Here is a 23063-nt window from a genome sequence, read left to right on the forward strand (position 1 = left end):
ATGATGCCACCTTTAAACTCAGCCCTCACCATGTACTTGGAATTGGAACCCTGCAGCTCCACATTTCATTTGGTGAAAATAAATAGGTTTTTTTTTCAGAGTGAATTCCAGTCTCTCAGTTTTCCCCACCTCTAGTGCCGAAGACCCAAATGTGCCCCCAGTAGGAGGCCGTAGTTCTTTCAAGTATATGGGTCACAAACAAAACCTGCTGGCAGAGAGGCACAAGGGGGGGACGAGAGGGGAGTGGGCCAGACAAACAACCAGGCTGTGGGACACCCGGACTTTCCCCTTCGGAGAATCAATATTCAAGTCCTGAATCCACCGTGGAGCAACGGAGCTGAGAGACGAGTGAGATGTGTAGAGGAGCTGAACATCAGCAGTGAAGACTGTTCTGAAAACTGAAGGGGAACAAGCCTTGTTCATGCTGAAACTCTTTTGGTGGAGTACTTCAGGTAAGACCTTCTTACAATATTTAGATCTATTCTTACTTTGGATTAGTTTTAGATAAATATTTTTTGTCGTTATATTAAATGAATTTTGTTTTCAGTACTTTCTAATTAAATGCTTCATTGTGTAATTAATTATTTCTTTTGTTACCTTTGCTCATCAAGAGTACTTGTATCAAGGTTCCATTGTTTTTACAACAGAATGCAACTTTTAAGGTTGTTTGGAAACTGGCTCACTTCCACATGATTCTGATGGTGTTCTGTGGGTTTTTTTTGGATTCACAAACGTGTAACTTATTTTCAATGGACTGGGCAATACATCCGGTCACATGACCAACAACAACAGGCAAAGAACCGTACATTTTAACTGTATTAAACACAACATACAATAGCATCGCCTATAAATTAACATGTATGTGACCAAATGTGTGTTTGTTTTGAAGGTTTTCTGGTTCATTTTCTTCTTCACGTTTCGTTGTGTGCGTCTTATAGGAACTCAATGGCGCTACTGCCATCTACTGCGCGTTTCAGGTCATTGCATTTGAAATATGATACATGAAAAACAGTGATATAACATTAATGTTGTCAGTTGCAAATGATTAGCTTTGCGGAAATCTCAAATAGTTTCTATTAATACCCACAATTTACTTAAATCTGCATTTTATTTAAATTTAGAAACCTTCTCTTAATCTATATTTCAATCTACACAGTTTACAATTCGTACTATTTCCCTACATTCTCATTGCATTTAATTTTTCATACTATGGAATACCAGGAGGCGGGAACTGAGTTGTTGGAAATGCGAATAAAAAAATAAAAATAAATCGGATATATGCATTTCCTTATATATATTCTTATTTCTGTGTGCATTTATGTCCTTATAGGCTAATAGATGACTATATTTATGTCAAGCTTGACGTATTTCGAAATATATCGACTTTGTTTCCAGTTATTGTCTCCATTTCCAATCCCTTCTTTATCATTTAATTGATAATCTTTAAATAATATGCAATTTTTTACCTTCAGCTTACATTCAGCAAGACAGCTATGTGTGGAGTTTGTACCTTCAACCTGCCAATGTGCGAGTTTCTCTGCACTCTGGATTCCTCCCACAGTCCAAAAACAGAAAGAAGTTCAGGCTGTATGATGTATGTAGAATTGACTCGCTTTTCTCATGTTGCTCGTTCCAGTCGATCAAGAAGAATCAACATGTTCTCCAAACTAAAGTGTCTGCTTGCGATCCAGCTGCTGCTCTGTGATCAGGTGTTCTCCAGGGCACCGCCTCAGGCCCCAGGCAGCAACATCCATGAAGTCGAAAAGAAGGTGTCAGGACCACGTCCTGAGGTTTTTAAACAACTCTACCTTAACTCTGCGGAGCGACATCCTGACAAAGAACACAGCCGAGTTCAGTCGGCCGAACGTTTTGTATCGGTTCTGAGGGGGAAACTTCAGAGCCAGGTGGAGGAGGGGCAGCATTTTGGTGGAAGATGTGAGGAGCTGCTGGCCGCGAGCAGGATGGATGACGCTTTATCCTCAGTGTTTCCCCGGGAGCTCCTGGGTCTGTCTGTAGTGCCCGCACTAGTGATGGGGGGCTGCACAGATGAAGCACACACCCTGATGCTGAACCTGTATGACGTGCTGGGAGTGAATGACACTGAGGAGCTGCTGTTGGACTTAGAAGATCTGATCCAAAAGAGAATGAAGCGTCGACCAACGACAACACCTACAGAGGATGAGCCCAACATAGAGGCTGTGATGGTTAACATTCAGTTGCTGGCGGAGGTGAGACCCGGCGCCCAGAAGATGGAGGAACACTGTGAGCGTTGGGTCCAAGTGAATGGGTCTACATTGTCAGGCACAGCCATGGAGGGAAGCCTGGGAGATCTGTACCATGCTCTGGATTCCTGTGGAAAACTGGGAGTCCTGTGTGCTGGGGTGACCAGCGGCAGCTCACCTGGACGATACCACGCTGTATTGAATAAAGGAAGTCACATTCAGCTCTCTGCTTCCTCTGAATGCTGGATCCATCAGTGCAGTGCAGACCAGGATGCCCCTACTACACCTGGTCTACGACTCAAGCGCAGTATCTGCATCAACAGGAAAGAGGAGCGGGTCTACCGGGTGATGGAGTGGATCCCTGGAGTCAGCACTCTGTACAACCTGGGCACGGCGGTGTACTACGCGTCGGTCAACTGCACAGAAACAGCCAAGGAGAGAGCCATTCTCAGTGCTGTTGACCTGGGAACCGACGCTCTTGTGGTGGCCACGGGTGGAACTGCTGGGTTGGCTGGGTATGCGCTGGGAGCTGGGGTGAAAACTGGGGTGAAAGCCGGGGTTAAGTACCTGATCAACACCATGAAGCATCATGATGACGTGCTGGTGAACCAGTTTTCTCCAGAGGGTGGCGTCTTTACCGTGCCATAGTCTCTTGCTAAGCCCACTCCGTTATGTGTTCAGTACATTTAAAAAATCAGAATTACTAGTGATAAACATCAGATGCTGACGCAGTTGTCTGCAATAGTAAATACTACGTAGACTTGAAGGAATATACTCAATGACAATGAATAGGTGTAGTAATTACTTACGTTACTACGTACAACACAAAAGCCAGAACATTTCTAAACATTATGAAAACTGTTTTACTCACATGATGTGTGAACGTTCACACTTGGGAACGGACGTTAAATTTTACAGATCTCAGGAAACCTTTTTCTGTTTTTTTTGTTGTTTTTTTTTTTTATCACGTACATTAGTTGCTATGCCTGTTTGCTCAATCTTCGGTTTTTGTTGTCGATTTCTTCACATCCGAACTGTACATTTCGACGATATTTTAAGTTTTTAAATGACACTTACAAATTGTGTCGGATTACTCCCGCTACAGACCCAATCGCATTTTACTATTGTGCACGGGCAAGTGTTGATTTCACACAATAAAACAGTGTTTACCAAACAGTTGTTCATTGTCTCGTTTTATAAAGAATCATCGATGAAGGAAAAATACAAAAAGCTGTTTATACTTTCACTTTAATTTCCTGGGAAATACGAACTCACGGTTAAGTTTCGATTCACCCACCGTGTGAATGATTGGCGTACATCTGCACCAACCACATTTTCCGTATGTGGACCTCCAGAACCAATCGTTGTTTATAATACGTAGGCATGAAAGTGCAATACATGGTTGCCATTTTGGCTCTTTGGCGTCCATTAGAAAACAATGTAAAAGACCCGCAATGGCGCCCTGGTAATTCGACAATTGCACTTGTGACGGTACGAGTAGACGGTAAAATAAAACTGAAGTCGCACTGGGCAAAACAGAGGAAATACCGTGGTCACGTATTTGCATAGCTGCCGGAGGGTTTTCTTTGCTCAAGACAAGATGTGCGCAGTTATTTGCCCAGAGCTGGACTGACTGTCATTGCTTGTCTTTACAGGTAAGAGGCTTTGTCGCTGTTTTTATTCTGTGTGGAAAGTTGTTGTGACTACAAACAACTAGCATGTAGGGAGTGTATACAACATAAGCAAAAAGGTTTGGAGACATTTTTCAACACTCGTCATTTTATTATATTCTGCGCTTTTGCGCTCATGTGAGTAAACAGTGGATATACAGTAACGACTAAGGGGGCGACTTATATGTGAAGAGATATATATTGTGCACAGAAACAACAATACATGTATAATAATAGCATCTACCCATTCTGGGTGACACTGTGAGTAGTATAATGTGCAAATGATTTGCAGTAGTGACAATCTCAATCGTAACATAGTCTCCCTAGTGTTGACTATATTATTTTTTAAGTCATTATTTCTGATGCCAGAATGTGGATGACTACTCTGAACTGACCTTAACTGGGTCACAGATTACCTGTTTTTTTCCTCTCAGTCAAAACAATTTTGATAAGACTTTATTATGATTGCTCTTTTTTTGTTCTGTGGAAAATCTGTTTTTATTTCAGTTTCATATCCTATATCTTGAATATCAGCTCTCTTACCTCTTTACAAAAATATTGCATTTAAGTCCAAAAAAAAATGTGTGTTGTCAGCAAGATCTGATCAACAACCCTCCTGCAAATCTGCGTGTCAAAAAAAAAATGTCTACAAAAAGCTCATCTTACTAAAGAACTAAATAGACATATCTCTGTTTCCATTTCCCAATGTTCATGTATGTATTGAGTTGAATGCTGGCTTGTGGTTTTAATTTTCCACTTAAACAAGCGTCATGTAAAAAAAAATCTTGTTCAGAAGATACATACAGAAATGTAGAAATGTTACTGTATGCCCTTTCAGTATGGCTCAGTGGGAAAAGATGCAGCAGCTGCCTGCGATGCACACTCAGAGGCTCCATGGCCTCTATGACAGAGATCATTTACCCATGGATGTGCGTCACTACCTCGCTGCCTGGATTGAGATGCAGGATTGGTAAGGAAGCATTTGCAAATGCAGACACCACCGGTAGATTTGCTTTTGGAACTACCATCAATTTCATTTTTGTGGCACTCAGGCAACGGGCGGCTCGGGATTTGAACCTTGCCAGCGTGCTGTTCCAAGGCCTGCTTGAGAACCTGGACATTCAGCACAGTCGCTTTGTGCAAGACAAGTCATTTGTCATGCAGCACAACATTAGGCGCCATAAACAAAGTCTTCAGGCATGTTGTTGTCTCACTCCACATAGTAAATCCAATCCATTTTGTCATAAATTCATCGAGAGAAAATACATTTATTTTCTTTCTAGGTCTATCAAGAGGACCCTTGTACCTTGGCAGGCACAATATTTTGGTTCCTGGAGCAAGAAAAGGATATTTTGAGGTCTGCTGAGCTGCCGGATCAGGTTGTTGAAACGTCAGCAGTTTTCACTCAAATACAAATTTTGAAAACTGCATTTTTATTTTATGTCATTTATGTTATGCAATTGCTTCTGAAACAGATGGTTATGACGGTGTTCTAACCCTTTCTCTTTGATATACAGATCCAGATGATGCTTGTGTGCCATGATGGTGTTGGGACGAGCTCCCAGCAGGACCTGGAACGTAAACTGTCGGCTCTTAAAAATGATGTTCAGGTTGGGTAGATCAGTCTTATTTTAAAGGATTTTTGAGATGACAATGATCCATCCAATGGCAGAATACTTTGCATGTAAATGTAGCTCCTGATCCATTTTCACTGGTTCACAAAATAATACGACAAAATGTTGCTATTACTTTGATCAAATCGTATTTTTAAAATGAGTGTCATTCTCAAGCCTTCTTTTTTGTGATGTAGTGTATGGACCACACAATGAATTGCCTGGAGGACCAGCAAGATGAATTTGATTTCAAATATCAAACACACTTGATGGAAGGTGAACGCTTCCTGAGATTACTTGATTTAAAAAGAAAGAAAAAAAAAGAAATAACTTATATTTCTATCCCTTATGTCTTCTGGGACTGATACGACAGTGGGTCTAGATGAGAAGGAGAAAACCCGCCAACAAGATATCCTTAAATCACTCATCAACAAGCTGAATGAGTGCAGAAAGGTGGGCTTTGAATTCAGGATAAATCTCTCTGTATGTTATCTACTGTTCTCATGCTCTTCAGTTTCTCTCTCAGAGAACATTGGCAGACCTGAGTAAGCTCTTGGATAAGGCTGAGGACCTGATCAAGATGTTGGTGACCACTGAGCTGGTGGACTGGCAGCGTAGGCAGCAGAAAGCTTGCATCGGAGCCCCAGAGAATGTTTGTCTGGATCAAATGGAGAAGTGGTACAGTATCATCAATCATCCATCATGTCGTCAAAAATCCACCCTCTAAAGGAGTCTATGTCCTTTTTATTTCTACAGGTTCACTTCTTTGGCAGTTTGTCTGTTCCAGGTCCGTGGGTTCCTGGGTAAGCTGGATGAGCTGAAGGGGAAGGTCACCTACACTAATGACCCTATCGTAGCCAGGAAACCTGGTCTGCTAAGGAAAACAGAGAAACTTCTTCGAGCAGTCATCAAAAGGTCAGAGGACAAGGCCAGGATTTGTTTACAGACTGCAATCTCGGTCCTGATGTTCTTTTATTACCTCTTTCGAAGCTCCTTCGTGGTAGAGACACAGCCGTCCATGCCTCAGGGGAAAGGGCCTCTGGTCCTCCGCACCAACGTTCAGTTTTCTGTGAAGGCCAGGTCAGGAACTTAACTGTACTTTTGTATCTTTAAAGCATCAGATACTTTTGTATCTAGTCAGCTGCAGCTGTGGGTAGGACCATATTGTGTTCAGTCCAACCACCATAAAGCCTTAAAACTGACTTCAAGTTATCTTTATGGTGGTGAGGCACTGAAGACTTGAGGTTGCGTGTTTCTAGATGTGCTGACGGTCCTTCTAGTCTTCAGTGTACGTTCAAGTATTGTAGTTTCATGATCACTGATACCTTTTTCCGACAGACTGCTTGTGAAGATTCCCGAGCTTAATCAGATCATGAAAGTGGAAGCCTCCATGGACAGGTGAGACTCCGTGTTCACCTACTCATCAACACAAGACCCTGCTGTGCCTGATGCTGAAGTATGAAGTGTGGTCTGTTTCATTCACAGGGGGGCCCCGAAAACAAAAGGGTAAGTTTTTAAAAATGTAAAAATGCCCTTGTACTTTACTGCAGGTATGCATTAAGAATTGCAGAAGGGCTGGCCATGTCGACTGCCATTATTCATGTTTTTTTTGTTCTTGAAACTTCAGCTTTTGATGCATCTGCAGTGAAAACTATGGAAACTAGTGTTATTTCAACAATTATCCCACTCAAACAAGCAACAGGGCAACTAAAATACAATTTGTTACGACAGAATGAACGTATGAACAGTCTCCACTCAAGAAAAAGTATCACAGCACACTCTTTGACAACAGAGCAACTTAAGTAAAGGAAATGTAATAATAATGTAAAATATGTTACCTTGGAAGCGGGAAGTCGGATCTGGGAATTACATCACAGTCAACTAGCTGTTGACGTTGGAAAACAAGTCAGTGACGTCCACGAAAGTCACGCATGCTGGGCCAGATAGAAGGTAGACGTCTTGATAAATATGCTCCGGTTGCATCAAGAAAACCCACTGAGTGAAGAGCAAATACAGATTTGCTGAAATATGTTTGCTTCTTTCAGCCAATTTCATTGATTTAAAAACATTAACGTCCTGCTTACGTTAGGGGAAACCATCTTGGATTGCGTACTTGGGGTGATGAGGATTCCCCGACTTAACAAATAGGAAATCATGCATCAAGTGCGGAGTCAGGGAATTTCCCAGACTTGCCGGAATTGATCTCATGCCGTGTCGGATCACATACGCTTGCTGACTAGTGCAACAGAAATACTCCATAGTCCTCGGTGAACGTCTGATAGAATAGTTGAATAAATTTGGTCAAGTTGGCTCATTTTCTAGTCTTAGCCATCATCAGTCCAATTCAGAACATGGTAACCTCTGGTGGTCAGGGAGGAGAGATGCATCCAGGTAGCGGGCATCTTGATAGTTTTTTTTTAAATGTTTTTTTTTAGGTGAAATAGGTTGACGACTGATAATCCTGATCGATAAAGATCATTATTCTTGATGGTGTAATCTCCCAGCCCTAAATTCAGGCATTTGTTGAAATAAAAAATTCCAATATTTGAAAACAAAGTGAATATTTTTGTTCAAATTGCTTGCAGATATCGTCATTTTAATGTTCTTGGGACCAGAACCAAAACCCTGAGCATAGCAGAGATGCAGTGCGGAGGCATGGTGGCCGACTTCAGACATCTAGTGAGTGTTTCTGTTTTGAGATTTGAACAATCGGAAAAAAAATGTAGTTTTAATTTTTTTCTATGTGTCTGTAGGCGGTTTAGATTTTCCGACCATTTGCAGCAAGAGTGTGAATATAAATGAATCATCTCGGTGAAAAAGGTCAAAGGAATTCTGATATAAGAAGCTTTGTGTCATTCAGTCAAAACTGAACTGAACTCATGAATCATTTTGAAATGTCACATTAGATTCCTTTTCTACCATATTTTCACTGTAAACAAAAGTGACGGTCATATCTAGACCCTGCATGACTTTCACGCCCCACTGTGGTTTTTGAGCCTTCAGTCTCAAACTTGTGCGTCATCGGTCCAACAGAAATTTACTGCGAAGTCAAGTGAAATGACAAAAACAGCTAACACATTCTATGTTAATGTCCAGTGAATACTGCAACTTGAAGTACAGACAACCGCTTTGTTATCAAGTTAGTTTCTTTCTGGGCTTCCTGTGTGACCTTTCTTCATCAGTGCATATGTGCAATGTAAGGTAGCAGCTGGTTTTCTGGATAATAAGACTGATGTTTGATCTGATCCACTCACACAGAACCTGAAGGAGCAGAAGTCCAGTGGCGGTGGCAAAGGAACGGGTGAAGTGAGTGGAGTTGTTTATTTCATTAGAAAATGGATTATATTCTTCACAATGACAGTACTATTATTGTGTTTGAAGATTTCTCTCAGCGTCACAGAGGAGCTGCACATCCTCTACTTCAACACTGTGTTCCAGTACAAAGACTTTTCTGTCGATTTGGAGGTACCATCTTTTTTCCTCAAATTGAGGTGTTTCAAGCTACAAACATGCTCTGTCATGTCAACTTTCCAGGCGACCTCCCTCCCAGTGGTCATCATCTCCAATGCCAGCCAGCAGCAGAATGCATGGGCCTCCATCCTCTGGTTCAACATGCTGAGCCAGGACACCAAAGTAAGCAGAGGACCGTCACGCCTTTGCAGTGCCTGATGGGATGTTCATTCACTGGTTGTTTCTCCAGGACATCCTCTTTTTTGCAAACTGTCCTCCTGCACCATGGCAACAGTTTGCCGAGATGCTGAGCTGGCAGTTCCTCTCTGCAACCAAACGTGGCCTTGATGAAACTCAACTTGAAATGATAGCGATAAAAATATTTGGTATGTGCTGCACTTGTTATGGATTAGATTAGATTATTAGTTGGCGTAAATGATCACTCATCATCTTCTTCCGCCTCCTCACGCTCATCAGCCTTCTCCCCTGTACTGTATGAATCTGTAGTACATCTAAAAGCAAATAATATGTTAATGTTTCATTGTTTGTTTTCATTTCCTATTCCCATCTCGAGCTGGGTTTTTAATGAATTCCTTCCCAGTGTTCAGTGTGTCAGTTGTGTTCACTATTTTCATCATTTCTCTTCCAGGAAAACAGTCCAACCCTAACAACTGCAGTGTTAGTTGGTCCAAATTCTGCAAGGTATAACCATCACATCGACCCCACAAGCACAACATTTTTCTCTTTATTTACCATAAATTCCAGATTATAGAAGGAATATTAGTTACACGCACTAAATTTAAGAAGGAAAAATAAATCTTCATACATAAGCCGCAGCCGTCTATAAGCCGCGGGTGCAGTGGTTCTGTCTGCGCCGTAGAAAGGTGAATGGTGCTCCTGCTGAGGATCACATCTAAACTAATGACTCGTGAAACCAAGTTGGCAATGTTCTGAACTTGAACTTGTCCATGAACATCTTTGATTGACATTAAAGTGCTCAAAATTCGCTGTTTCCGCCCTCGTGTCTGAAGTTCCGACACCACAGCCAGTCTCAGCTGCTGCTTCTCATCTTGAGTCCTCCAGGAGATCGGCCCTGTGGGCAGAGCTGCGAACACACAGGAGAAAACAGCTATTTAAGGTCAATGAAACACCTATGATTTGATGTGACAAGGCTCAATATTGGCAGCATGAGGCTCTTTAGCCTGTAGAAATCCATATATTAGTCGCGTTGTTGTATAAGCTGCAAGGTTCAGACCGTGAGAAAAGAGTAGCGGCTTATAGTCTGGAAGATACAGTCTTTGATTTTTCTATCTGCATATTTCCACCTTCATAATCTCAACCACAGAACTGATCCAGGCAGACGTAATGTGTTTCTTCCACTGAGTGGCTAAAAGCTAAAACCAAAGCATTGTCATTTATATTGTTGGATCTAAATAATAAATATTGTCATATCTGCCCGCTCAGCTATTGAACCGAACATGTTATTTTCATTACTAAACCAGATCTACTTCTCTCTGTGCTGCAGGAAAACATCCCAGAAACTTTTTTTGTGTGGTTTGATGGCATCTTGGTGATGGTGAAAGAGTTCCTTGAACACCTTTGGAGTGACGGGTATTTGTGTAAAACAAAAGCAGATGTTGTTGTTCATTCCTAGTGTTGTTCAAATTGTACATGCGCTACAGACTCATCATGGGTTTCGTGAGCAAAGAATCAGAGCGAGTGCTGCTCAAGGACAAAGTGAAAGGCACCTTCCTGCTTCGCTTCAGTGAAAGTGTCATCGGAGGAGTCACCTTCTCCTGGCTGGATCGGAATTTTAATGGTACAATATTGACATCTTTCTGGTGCAGCATGTGTAACACTGTCTTTGTGTCCACTTTGATGCTGCAGATGTGTAAACACAGAATCAACTGATGTGTTCCAGGGCTCCCTGAGGTGAAGACAGTCCAGCCGTTCACCAAAAATGATCTGAAACAGATCCCATTCCAGGAGATCCTCAGGAACTTCCAGTTTCAAGAGGTTGACAATGTTCCGGAAAATCCGCTTCTTTATTTATACCCAGATATTCCGAAAGACGATGTGTTTGGAAAGTTCTACTCAGAAAAGACTGGAGGTAAGAGCTGTGGAAGCTCTTCCACACATCTGAACTTTATCGCAATAGTTTACTGTCAAGTATTAATTTGTGCAAATATAGTTCTAAAAAATCTGGACTCCATTTAACTTGTGTTGACAAACAAAGCCCTGTTGCTTCCTATCACTGTGAGGTTATAGATGTTTGGGATCATTCACTCAGAGTGATGGACACAGATTGATGGACGTGAGAAGAGAGTGCAGGCAGGGTAGAACTGGGGTTGGTGTGGCAGAGATGGAGATGCTCAGGTCACTTGCCAAGAGAGCTTGAATATATATAAGTATTTGGTTGACTCTAAATGGAGGTAAACTGAGGCTGAATGACGACCATGTGATTGTAGTGGTGGACCTATGCTTGTTTTATGGTAACAGAAATATAGTAGCTGCACTCGAAGCAGCTTCCAGGGAACCACAGGGCAATGCTGGCATGACCTCACATTTCATCTCTATGTCTTCCAGATGACAGCCCTTACATCAAATACATCAAAACCAAGCTGATGTTTGTTTCAAAGGAGTAAGTATATCGTCTTTTGTTCCTCAGGTTTGGTCTCCGGTCTTCCCCGATAGTTACTAAACCTCCGGGTTTGACCATAATGTTAGGTTCTCCTTGAATTACTGTAGTGATAGGTAGATGAGGTTTCATGATGCAGTATTGAAGGGTTGAGGAGGCTTCATGAAACTGTCCTGATCTTCAGTGGCCACCAGATGACGCTGTCTGCTGTAACATGTTTGGACTTGAACAACGAATTCAATGAAACCTCACATCTGTTCATTTCTAAACCAACAGCGCCATCTAGTGGCCTTTGAAAATTTGGACACTATTCCATCAACCCTGCAGTACTGTGTCACGAGTCCTCGTCTGCACATCACTACATGACTGAAAAAAATGGAAGACAATTTGCGTCATGACTGTCTGTTATTGGTCGTGTAGGAACTCATCGGAGGCCATGTCACCCATGTCCTCTGACATGATAGAGGGTGAAGGCCTATCGCCATTCAATGGCCCATTTGAGGAGGCAGCTGGTGAGTCACTGCTGTCTCCAAAAGAGATCATCTCTAATCATCTTTGTTTGGTCTTAAAATCAGTGGATCGCCAACGCATGCTTCCTGGTGATGGTTGTGCAAACGTGGGTGCTGTGAATGAAATAATCCCGCTTCATTGTCCCAAAACTAATGAGACCCTTCCACCTCACCCTTCCATGGGTCCTGCATGTTTTTTGATGCTGATGACTGACTGTGCACACAGATGACTGAGGATCAGAGGATGAACGTTTGTGCATGATAGTCAATTTTATGTGGTTATAGTATCCATGAAGTGAAAACAAACAAAGAGAGCACTCTGAAATGAGACCGCTGAGATCAATTCTGGAGCAACAAGCCATAATATGTCATTTTGGAAATGTTATTTTGAATCTTTATAATGTATAAACTGTCTTATCATTACATAGATGCTGTCTGAATTGCTCTTTATTCTCTGTGCTGCAAACAAGTATTACTATTATTATTATTCATATTCTTAATGTTGGTGATGATATGTTTTTTTAGTGTTACTACAGTGTATTATAGTAGCTGAAGGTTATAGACCACTTGCTAGTTATGATCTTGCTGCATGTTTATTGACTGGCTTCTAATAAAATTTTAGAATAAATGTATTTCTTGACTTCTGTAGTGTATCCTATGAAGTATCAGTGCTCCATCTCCAAGTCTACACAACAACCAGTCATTGTTAATATCAACACTAGTTGTCCTTAGGAGTCCTTAAACAATGAATTGACAAATGGGAGTTTTAAGAAGCATCTCTGGCCGTGTGAGGGAAGAATAGTAGACATGTTGACCCCCTACTTCTAACTACAGAATAGAAAAGTAACAGTGCATTTAGTGTAGTATTTTGTTTGATTGGGTTTTACATTCTTGATGGTTCCTTTCCTTCACTGCTTGCTGCTGATGTGATGAAATTTCTCAACTATGGGACTGAAAATGGATTTGTCTCACCTCATCTTGGGACTAAAACTTCTTGAACTAAACCTGCAGTGTAAACTATTCAAGCCTCCTTGAATCTGACTGGGGACATTTTCTCAACACTTCGCTGAACTGCCAGTTAAGCAGTGAAGAGTTGGCATCTTGGTTTCAATTTCCTGTCCCTGTTTGTGCTTGAGTGGTTTCCATTTCTCTGCTCTTCAGGACAAGGTCAAGGTACTCCTGATTTCTCCGGCGTGACATACAATCCTGACCCCATGCTCGCCACCGGTTGGACCACAGATGATGATGCCGTGATTTATCCTTCCATTCTACCCGACTTTGCAGATGTTGATACCTTCAATGAGGAGCCATTGACAATACCTCAAATCAGTATCGAAGAACTGTGTCAAAACATGCTTGATGGTGTGAGTTGTTCATTGTAGCTAAACTATCAGATTCATTCAGGGACACTATTTTCTTTAATCTTGGTCATGGTTGTAAAAAGCTAAAGCTGTAATCAGCCTGTGGCGGGGTCAATATTTGATGCTTACATTTGCATCGGCTTTTTGTTTGGGTTTAGATATTTAAAATGAATTTCAAATGTCTGGGACATGACATCAAACTGATGACGTGGGATTTTTTTCCTTGGCAAGAAAGGTGAAAGTGGCCACTCTGTGTCATAAAAATGTGTGTAATAATAATAAAAATATGTTATCAGTGTAATAAAAAACATTTCATTGCAGCCTTTGTATTGCTCAGTTTACTGTCAGTTCCCATGAGTGATGGATGACAGTTGTTTATCAACAAATAAAAAGGCATTTGTTTTTATTTTTGATGTTTATGTTGCATTTTGTCAACAGTGTAACTTGCATTAAACAATTTGTTTGGTGTGCTGTAATTATTCAGTAAAAAAACAACAGCAAACATAGATGATGTGATGTGGCTTCATGACACATTGACGTCATTTTCAAGGCTCAATATGTGGCGCTTTAAAGAACGGGCTTTGAGTTTGTTCAAAATATGCAGCAGACAATACCATCTAGAGACCTTGGTAAATTTGGGCGTTGTTTCATGAAACCTCAGTCATATGACATTGACATGCTGCACAAACACAGCGTGACATCATTTGTAATATTTTTGCTCATATTGGTTTCATTGTGTTAAGCTAAAGAACATTACCCTAAACGCGTTTTCAAAACTGGCAAGTGGAGAATGTGATTTAAAAGGCTCCATTTGACCGTGATTAGTCATGTGACATGAACTCGGGTTTCATTGGCAGGTCGCAGGCAACTGACCGCGCGCTTAATTTTTGTTTCTCCAAAAAGTTATAATTGCAGTCTATTTATTGTATTCAGTTGAGGTTACAATGTAGAGCTATGTCCACATATTTTGCAAAAATGTGTTGTAAAAAAAAAAGATTAAAAAAAAGGTGGACTTCGGAGCCACAGGACGATAAATGTCTATTTTGTTTTTGTTTTTTTTTTATCGAGAAAGAAGAGTGTCATAATGCAGATGGTACATATCAGAGTACCTGGGCATCAACGGTAAGTAACCCAAACCCAAATATTACAGAAATGGCACACACTGCAGCCGGTCAACACTTATTACAATCTGATTTAATTTAATGATTTTTTTTCCAACATATGGGAAGCCCCAACATATACATTTATTTTTCATTTTGGAACTACATTTACAGTACTTCTATACATATCTCTAAAGAACAATAAATACAGTTTTATTTATAGACATTTTTTTTATTGCAGGTAATATGAAGAATTAGCAGGAGTGCTGCAAGTATTGCTACAGTTTTCTAAGTCTTTCTTCTGTTTCACACTCATCATCATAGCGAATTTTGTTTGGGTTCACAAAGCAGCAGAGCGTACAAACATGAAATATGTCCCACTGTCATCTACGATACTTTTCAGAAAGGATTTATTTAGCATACGTCTATTCTTCAAGGTATGTGGTGGTCCATTTGCGCCATCGTAGTAACATAATGCTGGTGTCTTTCCTCTCACTGCCTCCACTCTCTCGGGTGAGGCTACATGTGGTAAATAAATGTGCACATAATGCAAAAATACCTGCTACTTAATAGCTTTTATTACTCAATAGCCTGTTGTGCTCACAGTGCTGATCCGCTCCCTTTCTGTCAGTTCTGTTTTGTGCAGTGTGGTGCAAATGACGTCCATTTTTCAAAGCTTTTTTTTTTTTCTTTTATTTACATGCAGATGTCTCACTAGTCCTGTGCTTTACTAGTGTTCATCCAACTATAAGTTAACCACTTCAGTCTTGTCTTTTTTTTTGTTGGTGAATCTGAGGATAACTTTTAAAGCTACATAGCACTGGATACATCTTCTCTGTAGTCTTTTATGTCCGATGGCTTTCCATCCAAACATGGTGACTCCTAGACATACACCACAGTTTCCAAGTTACTTCTGAACTATAACTGAAAAGAATACTTGTGGTTCCCTAATGCTTTTGTGGCCACATATATGACTTATTATTGAGGCGTCCACTGCACTGTGACTGACATGATGATACCCGCTATCGTAGAAAACTATTATATTTTGCTGAGCGTGATTGGGAGAAAAAAAAATCTAGGAGTGATGCTCTAAATGCAGAGGCTAACATCAAAAACCAGAGGAGGGGTTGAGTTTTCACTCAGAATCACAGTACCATGTGTTTGATGGAAATAGCTAGCTTTCTATTAGTGCTTTGGAAACACGATCTTTAAAATGACGATTATTTTCACCCAGCAGCTTTGTGAGTTTCAAGAGTTGTTTCTGGTTGAAACAGCATGTATTTCTTGTCCACGGTTCACAGTGTGCTTCCCCTGGATTGCAGATCCCTTTGCCAGCATCAGTATGGAGTGAAGAGGATCGGCCCATGGGTGGTGCGGATGGGCCCGGGCGCAGGCCTGAGCAGGCTCAAGGGTGCTCCCTGTAGGAGATGATGATGAGGGTGAGGGTGTGCTGTTGCGCCAGGCGGTCTCAGGGCCAGCTGATTAGACGATGCTGCTGCTGCCATGGCTGCTGCAACAGCCAGAGGATTTGGTAAAAGTCCTCCCCCTAGACTTTTTGGAAGTTCCTGAAAAAACAAGACAGTCTAAGTAATCGTCTGAAAAATACATGTCACTCTGCAACACTTTGCTGGGAGAGTGGTGTTGGTCTATATGTTTTATGTATCCACTAATTTGCTTCTTAAGTGTTCTAAAATACATTTTTTAAATGACCATATTAACAACATATAAAAGCATTCACCATAAATTCTGTGCGCTTCTTATGCCGACTAAGAAGAGGGTTCGGTTTTCCTGCAACTCCATCTCGATGTCTTCGACTGGATATGTGCTGCAACATCAAAAACAAACAAACACAGAAAGTTTACTTCAAAGTGATATTAATTCATCGTATCTTTAGATATTTTCACCTGAGCTCACCTGCTTTAGCTGCAGCTCAGAATTTACTCTGACGTTGCAGATCTCACAGTGGAAGGTGCGTTCCTGAGTGTTGGGGTCAGAGTTCAGCTCCCCTCCCTGCTCATTGCTGGAGTTCGGACACAGCCGGGGGTATGCTTTTATGGGCCCCAAGCCACTGCGGGCCTCCAAAATGGTTTTGTGTTTGGTACCTGCCGGACAAAACTCAGAGTTTAACAATCAATCCACTGACAAGGATTGTTCTACAACAACCAGAGTTTGGATCAAATTTTAACTTTAACTTTAACCCGACTGTGTTGACTTCTTGCTCTGGTGGTTAGAATATGTTCATGATCTTTATGCGCCAAGTGCCAACCACTTTTATCCTGCCCCAGAAGGTCAACTTCGACAGCGCGATAAAATGGGTGTAATTTTGGTTTTCATATTCTGTACAGGTTACACTGATCCTGACAATGAGCATATATATTTTAAAATAAAACAATGCTAAACAATTCAACAACAAGCAAATCTCCGTTTTAGAAACACCAAATCCAATTCAATAACTTTCTTTATACAAATAATTGTACTGTACCTGCTATTACCACTAGGGGGAGGCATTGTATTAAGTTGAGACAACTTGTCACTCAACTAAAGGTTACAAGTTCAATCAATCATTCATCCTTCAAACTGACCTACCTTTGTTATGTGCCTCCAGTTGTGAGAGCGAATTGACAGCGACTTTGCACAGAGAGCAGTAAAGAAGCTTCTTAGCTTTCTCCTCCTCAGACTCTCCAGAGGCCGGACTGGCAGCTGGGGACGGCGTGTCGGGGACAACAGCCACCGCTGAGTCTGCACTGAGGACGGCGGCAGGGAGGGGGGAGGACGGCAAAGGTGCGCCAACAGAAGGAACGACAGAACAGTCAGCATCTGCCGAGGTCAGTGTGGGAGTTGGGAGGCGACATGGGGTCAGAGGTGATTCGCTGGAATTGGTGCAGGATTGGCTGTCATCTGCAAACACAGTTTTTACATGAGATTTTCAGTCACCTTTATTAGTCACATTGAAGGTTGGTGGTTGTTATGTTATGGCTGGTCACTAACTTTTCATTCATGCATTCTTTGCATCCTTGCGCTACGTTATATGTTACTTCATTTAAATGGAACCTAAATGAAAATATGAAAAATTTCATTCTAGACTTCACCTGAACCACTACCAAACACAGAAATGCTTAGCCGTTTGGTTCATGCAACATCTGCACCCTGTTGTTCGTGTGAGTTGTTCTCATGTAGGGCTGACCTTGCTTCTGATCCTCTGGCTCTGGGCTGGAGGGTGAGGGTCCTGGAGGGGATGGTGAAGCAGTGAGGGGAGGGGGCTGCTTATCGCCATCTTGAGGACGTGCCGTTTTGGACGTCTCGATGCCTTTTATTCGCCGAGCGTGTCTGTTTCCCTTATAGTGGGCTTCTGCCTGACTCTGGAAGCAGAACACGACAGTACGTTCGACAACTTTGTGATGAATTCTCAACCTTGGGATCAAAGTTTATTAAAAACTGTAACCACACTTCCACTTATACGCAATGTAGCTCAAAATATCTAAAAGAGCAATCTGCGGAAAATGTCTGGGTTTTATGTAAAGCTGAAATAATAACATGACAATAATAATCATGGATTTTCATTAGCCAAGTGAAAATGTGCTCATAATAATGTACTTTCGATCTCCTTTGCTAGAACCGAAGAAAATGTGGCTACTTAGGGGCAGCAGACAAAACATATGTCACGCTGCAAACTAAATCCGAAATGGGAGAAATGAGATCTCGGATATTTGCTTTAGGTCAGCAAATGACTTCTTGAGTGTCTAATGAGTCTGTCAGGGGAGATTAGAGTCCAGTCGAGTCCTCGCCGTCCATCACCACCAGTGTAATCACTGAACTGGCCTGCTGAGCTGCTGAGCTTTATTGGGAGGTGGGATTATCTTATTCATGTCCAGTCTGTGGAAAAGCTGTGACTTCTTCACCCAAACCCAAACTGCAGTCAAGGTTTGGAGACGTAAGAGATGAGAAAATGCTTCCTCAGACTGTCATTTTATTTGTCTCCGTTTCTGCATTTTATTTATTTATTTATTTTTATAATAAATCTTGCTGAAACCTTCCTGTTGACTCAATCTGAAAAGTATTTTAATCGTTGCTGCTTACACACCATTATGACATTTCCCTTCTTGTCCTTTTCGATCACTCTAACTTTGCTTCCTGTGTCTGTGCCACTTGTTCCATCCGGCCTGCACTCTCCTCTTCATCTTCCTTGACCTCCGCCCATGACTCTAATGTAGGTTCGCCGACCAGCTGGCCTGACTCCTTTACAGTGGTCAGCTTCTCAGTGGGTGACAGTAGGAATTACTGTTGCTTATGAAGCAACATAGACTAGTAACTAGTAAATCCAGCGCTTCGCATTTCGACTCAGCTGAAGAAGATCTCTCGATGCATCCTTCCAATATAAAAGGAGAAGCAACATCCAGTGTGAATTCACTAATGTTGCTTTACTCAATGCTTTTGTCCTACCTCATTATTAAATCCAGCAACACGACTTGGAGGATGGCTTTTGTTTTGAAGTGTGTCAATCTTAAATGATAGTGTGGAGTTAAATATCAGTCAAACAGACACAAATAATAGGTTCTGTTCCCTAAATGATGGCATTCAGAACTCCCACCCAAGGACTGCAGACAGTGTGAGTGTGTGTTTTTAATCGTAAATTAAGATTCAATTTGAGGATGAAGTCTTCAAAACCATAAGGTTTAAGTTTGCTTCTTTGTCCTGGTTAAGGTTCGCCACTTGTTTTGGGTGGTTAGGCTTAAGGTGAGAGGCTGCGGAAAGCATGAAAGTCCCCGCAAATATAGCAGTATAAGATCTACCAACGCATGACTTTGCACATTTCAATTTTAGTGTTACTTTATGAATCATTGATGTCATTTAAATCGTGTGTGTGTGTGTGTGTGTGTGTGTGTGTGTGTGTGTGTGTGTGGGGCCCAGTGGGATTAGAGGACTCTCGTGAAGTCAATAGTAAGGCTGCAGAAGCTGTGTACTTTGCCTGGCAGGTACATGGCGGGATTCTTCTCTACGAACAGTGGACCACTGGGACGTGTCCGCGATGACTCTGTAAGCCGCAGGAATTAACTGCCAACGATAGTTACTCATATAGCCCCGTCCTGATTGGTGATGACAGAAAGGCATATATAGCTCGGCCCGTGTAACCCGACTCCGCCTGCTGCTGCTCCCCAAAGCCATGCAATTAGAGGACGGGATCAGGCTCTACAAGTCCTCAGAAGACTCGTGTGCTCCAGAGGGATAAACATTCTCCTTGTCCACTGGCCTGTCTTGTCTCTCAAATGTTATATTATAGCTAGCGTATGTCACAGAGAGGGTCCAGCTATTCAGCACAGTTGACCTTTCATTTCCAAATTTGTCATCCAAAAAATAAAATAATCCCAAACAGATAAAAAAAAAAAATGAGGGCAGGATCAGTATTGCCCACTTTGTCTACCGGTGACCTTCAGTTTTAAGGTTGTCAAGAAGACAAGCGTCGGAGTGAAAAGCAGGGAAATAGCCAGATTAGCTCAGCGCAGGTTTGAGTGATTCAAAAGTAAATGGTGTCTCAGGTAAAAGACAGAGGTAGGTGATGAAAGTAGAGAGGAGCGATTTAGATGACAGAGGAAGCAGAGATGGGGTTTTAAGGGGAAGAAAATGAGAGCAAGTGAACGTCCCTGAATTCCTTTTTTCTCTCTAAGCAGGATGTGCTTTGATGTTTTATCTGTAAAGGGACAAAAGCGCAGAAAGCAGCGAGAGCCCGCCTAGCAGCCAAATCAGGGTACAGACGACAGCGACAGGAAGAGGGGGTGGAGAAAAGCAGAGGGGACAGATGATACAGTGAACCCCACAGACAGAGAAGCCTTAATGTGGGGAGACAAATGTCGAAAGCAACTTGCAAATCGCAGCGGTGCAGCGCGTTACACACTTGTCTCCAAACAAAGCAGAAGTGGAGGAACTGAACCGAGCAAGAGAGAGAGGTGTCCATTGTGGCACTGCAGTGGTGGCGGCGGCTAATGCAGCACCATGTGACGTCATTCTTGCAGCACAGCTGAGCTGAACGCTGCCAGGCTAATTTCTCCTCAGAGGCCGCCAATGAATAGCGTATTACACCTACAGCACTTGTAAAAAGACGGGATCATCAATCATCTTTTTCGTTCGACGCTGGCCGTCCTCAGACAGAGTTTGGTTTTACTGCCGTGGTTAATAACTGGCCATGATGTTCTTCATTTGACCTTGGTTCTTGTTGATTTTCATTGAAGTGAATGGAGCCTCTGGGCCAATGGATTGTATCAAAGGTTTAAATTGGTCCCCTGGCCAGACTTTGAATTGACAGCTGCATGACGGTTTGCTAAAATTACAGTTTTTTATCATGATATTATTATAAAAGCGACTAACCCTACTATGTTACAGATGGACAAGACCATATGGACAAATATATATGTGTTTTTTTCATGCTGCATTGAAAACCTTACTCTCCGGTCCATGATGCTGAACCAGTAGTGATGTTGCATTCAATGTCATCGAAGGAAATTGGACATTTAAAATGTGATCACAGAATCATACAGCGTGGCATTATTTACTTCTTTTATATCATGTTTGATGGCAAGTTGCGCCTTAAATAGCATGTAGATTGGAGCAGTCTGTTGTATCTGCACTTTGTCGCCGACATCCACGTGACTAAGTGTTTGCAGCATCACAATATCCGTGTTGCCCTTTAAACATCCCACCTCAAAACTGCGATTCTGAGTGCTGTTAGTCTTGATTCGGCTTCACCCACAGAGCAAGGACACGCCCCCAACACCATTTCTGTGCCATCAGTTTTTAACTCGTAAAAATAAAAGATTCGTCATCATTAAAAAAAAAAAAAAATCGGATCTCAATTCGTAAATACAATTTGAAACCAAAAAAAAAATCTTTTTGTGTATTCAAACTTACTGTCGGAGCAATACTTCTATATATGTATATATATATATATATATATATATATAGAAAAATGCACATAATGCACAGAGGAAGAAAAAACCATGCATCCGAAAAGTGGCTACATTGACGCTTGTTACACTGCCAGGCCAAAAAATGTTACTCATGCTAACAATTTGCTGGACCACCTTTGGCATTGAATGCACCACACGTTACCTGTGCTATTGTATCGGGGTACTTTTCTTCGCGTGAGGGGCGTTATAGCTAGGGGTGGGACCGGTCCAATCCAGTTCCCTTTTCTAATAGACTGTCAACAATAATGATGAAAATAATAAGCAGAACTCTGGCATTGGATCGGAGTAATGTCGGTATGGGGAGGTTCATATTCTGGATCGGATCGGAAGTGAAAAAATGTGGTTCGGTGCATGCCAAGTTAAAGTCCTGCAATTGAAGTCCAGTGACTCCAGCCATTGTCATCGTGGAATGTGCTTTGTCATTGTGGAAGAAAAAAAATTGATGGCATAACCTGGTCATTCGCTGTAATCATACGACCTCATTTATGTGGCATTTAAAGTTGCATGGCCAGCAGCCTGCAGTTTCACTTGGTGACTACTTGTTAATCCCTAAAATGTGCAGTAAGTGAGAAGCTCCCCCTTCCACGTCACTTGTTTGGGCTTTCAAACTTGAAGCTTTTCGTCTGCAGATCTGGCAAGCTCAGTATCGAAGAGCGTCTGGAGGAGAAGACAATAAATCTTTGTCTGACATTCTCCAGCCCGACTGTGAGAAAAAGACAAGTGCTGTGCTGTAAGCAGAGTATTCCTTCATTATTAAAGAATGCCCATCATGCTTTTAGCGCTAAGTCTCTCGGGTTACTCCGGAAAGTGCAGTGCAGCAGCGGCACAGCAGATGCACATCGTTGCTCACTAGTAGAAGAGCAGACAGGGCTAACAGGTGGCTCACTGCTGAACCTTTCACAGTCCACTGCAGGCCCAGTCGGGTCGCAGATAAACACATGCTGGCCCCTATTTTTATGCTGACGCTCTCTGTGAACATGCTCAAAGTATGAAGATCAGTTTGGTGTAGTAAATAACGGAATGAATCAAAGTGAGGCTTGTAAGTTTCCACCCTCCTGAGAACACGAGAAGAGATATAATTAAATGTTTCACATGACCCTGTACACTTATGTCCTTTACACTCAGCAACAAATTCCCAGTTCAACTATTCAGCGCCTTGTCACTGGAATTTTCTTATATTTTTAGCTGGCCTGTAGCGCAGACCATATGCTTGTTCCTACACATGCTCATTGAAATCAGGGAGTTTTTAAACCGACAGTAGACAATGCAGATAAATCAATAGAGCATTTACAGCCAAAAACGTCGAAGCTAATCTCGCTCTCCAGACACGTGGAGGAATCGACTGTTGAAGGATCCACTTGTCTGTGCCGCAGGAGCGGAACCTTCCACACACAAACACAAATGTCAACTTGTAAAAATGTGAGTGTCAAACTCGTAACCCATCAATCATGTCATCAAGTCGGCGTCGGCGTCGGATATCCATATTATGACTTATTTGTGTTTCCAGTGAAGTTAACGCCTCTGCGGCTCAACGACCACAT

The 23063-nt window shown here is 41.9% G+C and overlaps 3 protein-coding genes across 8 annotated transcripts in view; 2 read left to right on the plus strand and 1 right to left on the minus strand.

Annotated features, from left to right (window-relative positions):
* Window positions 1-257: 257 nt before the first annotated feature.
* apof (apolipoprotein F) lies at window positions 258-3420 on the plus strand. Its single transcript, XM_053867945.1, has 2 exons — window positions 258-452; window positions 1637-3420. Exon 2 carries the CDS (start codon window positions 1656-1658, stop codon window positions 2868-2870), a length of 1215 nt encoding a protein of 404 aa, XP_053723920.1. The 5' UTR covers window positions 258-452; window positions 1637-1655; the 3' UTR covers window positions 2871-3420.
* A 307-nt stretch (window positions 3421-3727) lies between these two features.
* Window positions 3728-13862, plus strand: stat2 (signal transducer and activator of transcription 2). Of its 3 annotated transcripts, XM_053867942.1 has the most exons (24): window positions 3729-3877; window positions 4731-4862; window positions 4945-5089; window positions 5176-5271; window positions 5410-5502; window positions 5703-5781; window positions 5879-5958; window positions 6032-6183; window positions 6262-6420; window positions 6496-6585; window positions 6844-6903; window positions 6991-7011; window positions 8091-8184; window positions 8764-8811; window positions 8887-8970; window positions 9040-9138; window positions 9206-9341; window positions 9605-9657; window positions 10481-10566; window positions 10638-10774; window positions 10877-11065; window positions 11542-11596; window positions 12014-12105; window positions 13264-13862. In XM_053867942.1, exons 2-24 carry the CDS (start codon window positions 4732-4734, stop codon window positions 13482-13484), a joined length of 2400 nt encoding a protein of 799 aa, XP_053723917.1. In that variant the 5' UTR covers window positions 3729-3877; window position 4731; the 3' UTR covers window positions 13485-13862. The 3 variants fall into 3 exon arrangements, with proteins under 3 accessions (XP_053723918.1, XP_053723917.1, XP_053723919.1); XM_053867943.1 differs by lacking the exon at window positions 12014-12105 and having other exon boundaries at window positions 3728-3877; window positions 13264-13441; XM_053867944.1 differs by lacking the exons at window positions 3729-3877; window positions 4731-4862; window positions 4945-5089 and having other exon boundaries at window positions 5212-5282; window positions 13264-13861.
* A 756-nt stretch (window positions 13863-14618) lies between these two features.
* LOC128760488 (zinc finger protein 385A-like) overlaps window positions 14619-23063 on the minus strand; it is a 33407-nt gene continuing 24962 nt past the window's right edge. For all 4 annotated transcript variants that reach the window (XM_053867925.1, XM_053867924.1, XM_053867928.1 and 1 more), the window contains 5 exons: window positions 17748-17922; window positions 17150-17461; window positions 16478-16665; window positions 16302-16388; window positions 14619-16128 (listed from right to left, as the gene is read on the minus strand). In XM_053867925.1, coding sequence (XP_053723900.1) covers window positions 15901-16128; window positions 16302-16388; window positions 16478-16665; window positions 17150-17461; window positions 17748-17922 — 990 coding nt within the window. In that variant the 3' untranslated portion in view covers window positions 14619-15900. The remainder of the gene's footprint in view (window positions 16129-16301; window positions 16389-16477; window positions 16666-17149; window positions 17462-17747; window positions 17923-23063) is intronic.

Source organism: Synchiropus splendidus, chromosome 6, assembly GCF_027744825.2.
Source record: "Synchiropus splendidus isolate RoL2022-P1 chromosome 6, RoL_Sspl_1.0, whole genome shotgun sequence".
In the NCBI taxonomy this organism is placed as follows: Eukaryota; Metazoa; Chordata; class Actinopteri; order Syngnathiformes; family Callionymidae; genus Synchiropus; species Synchiropus splendidus.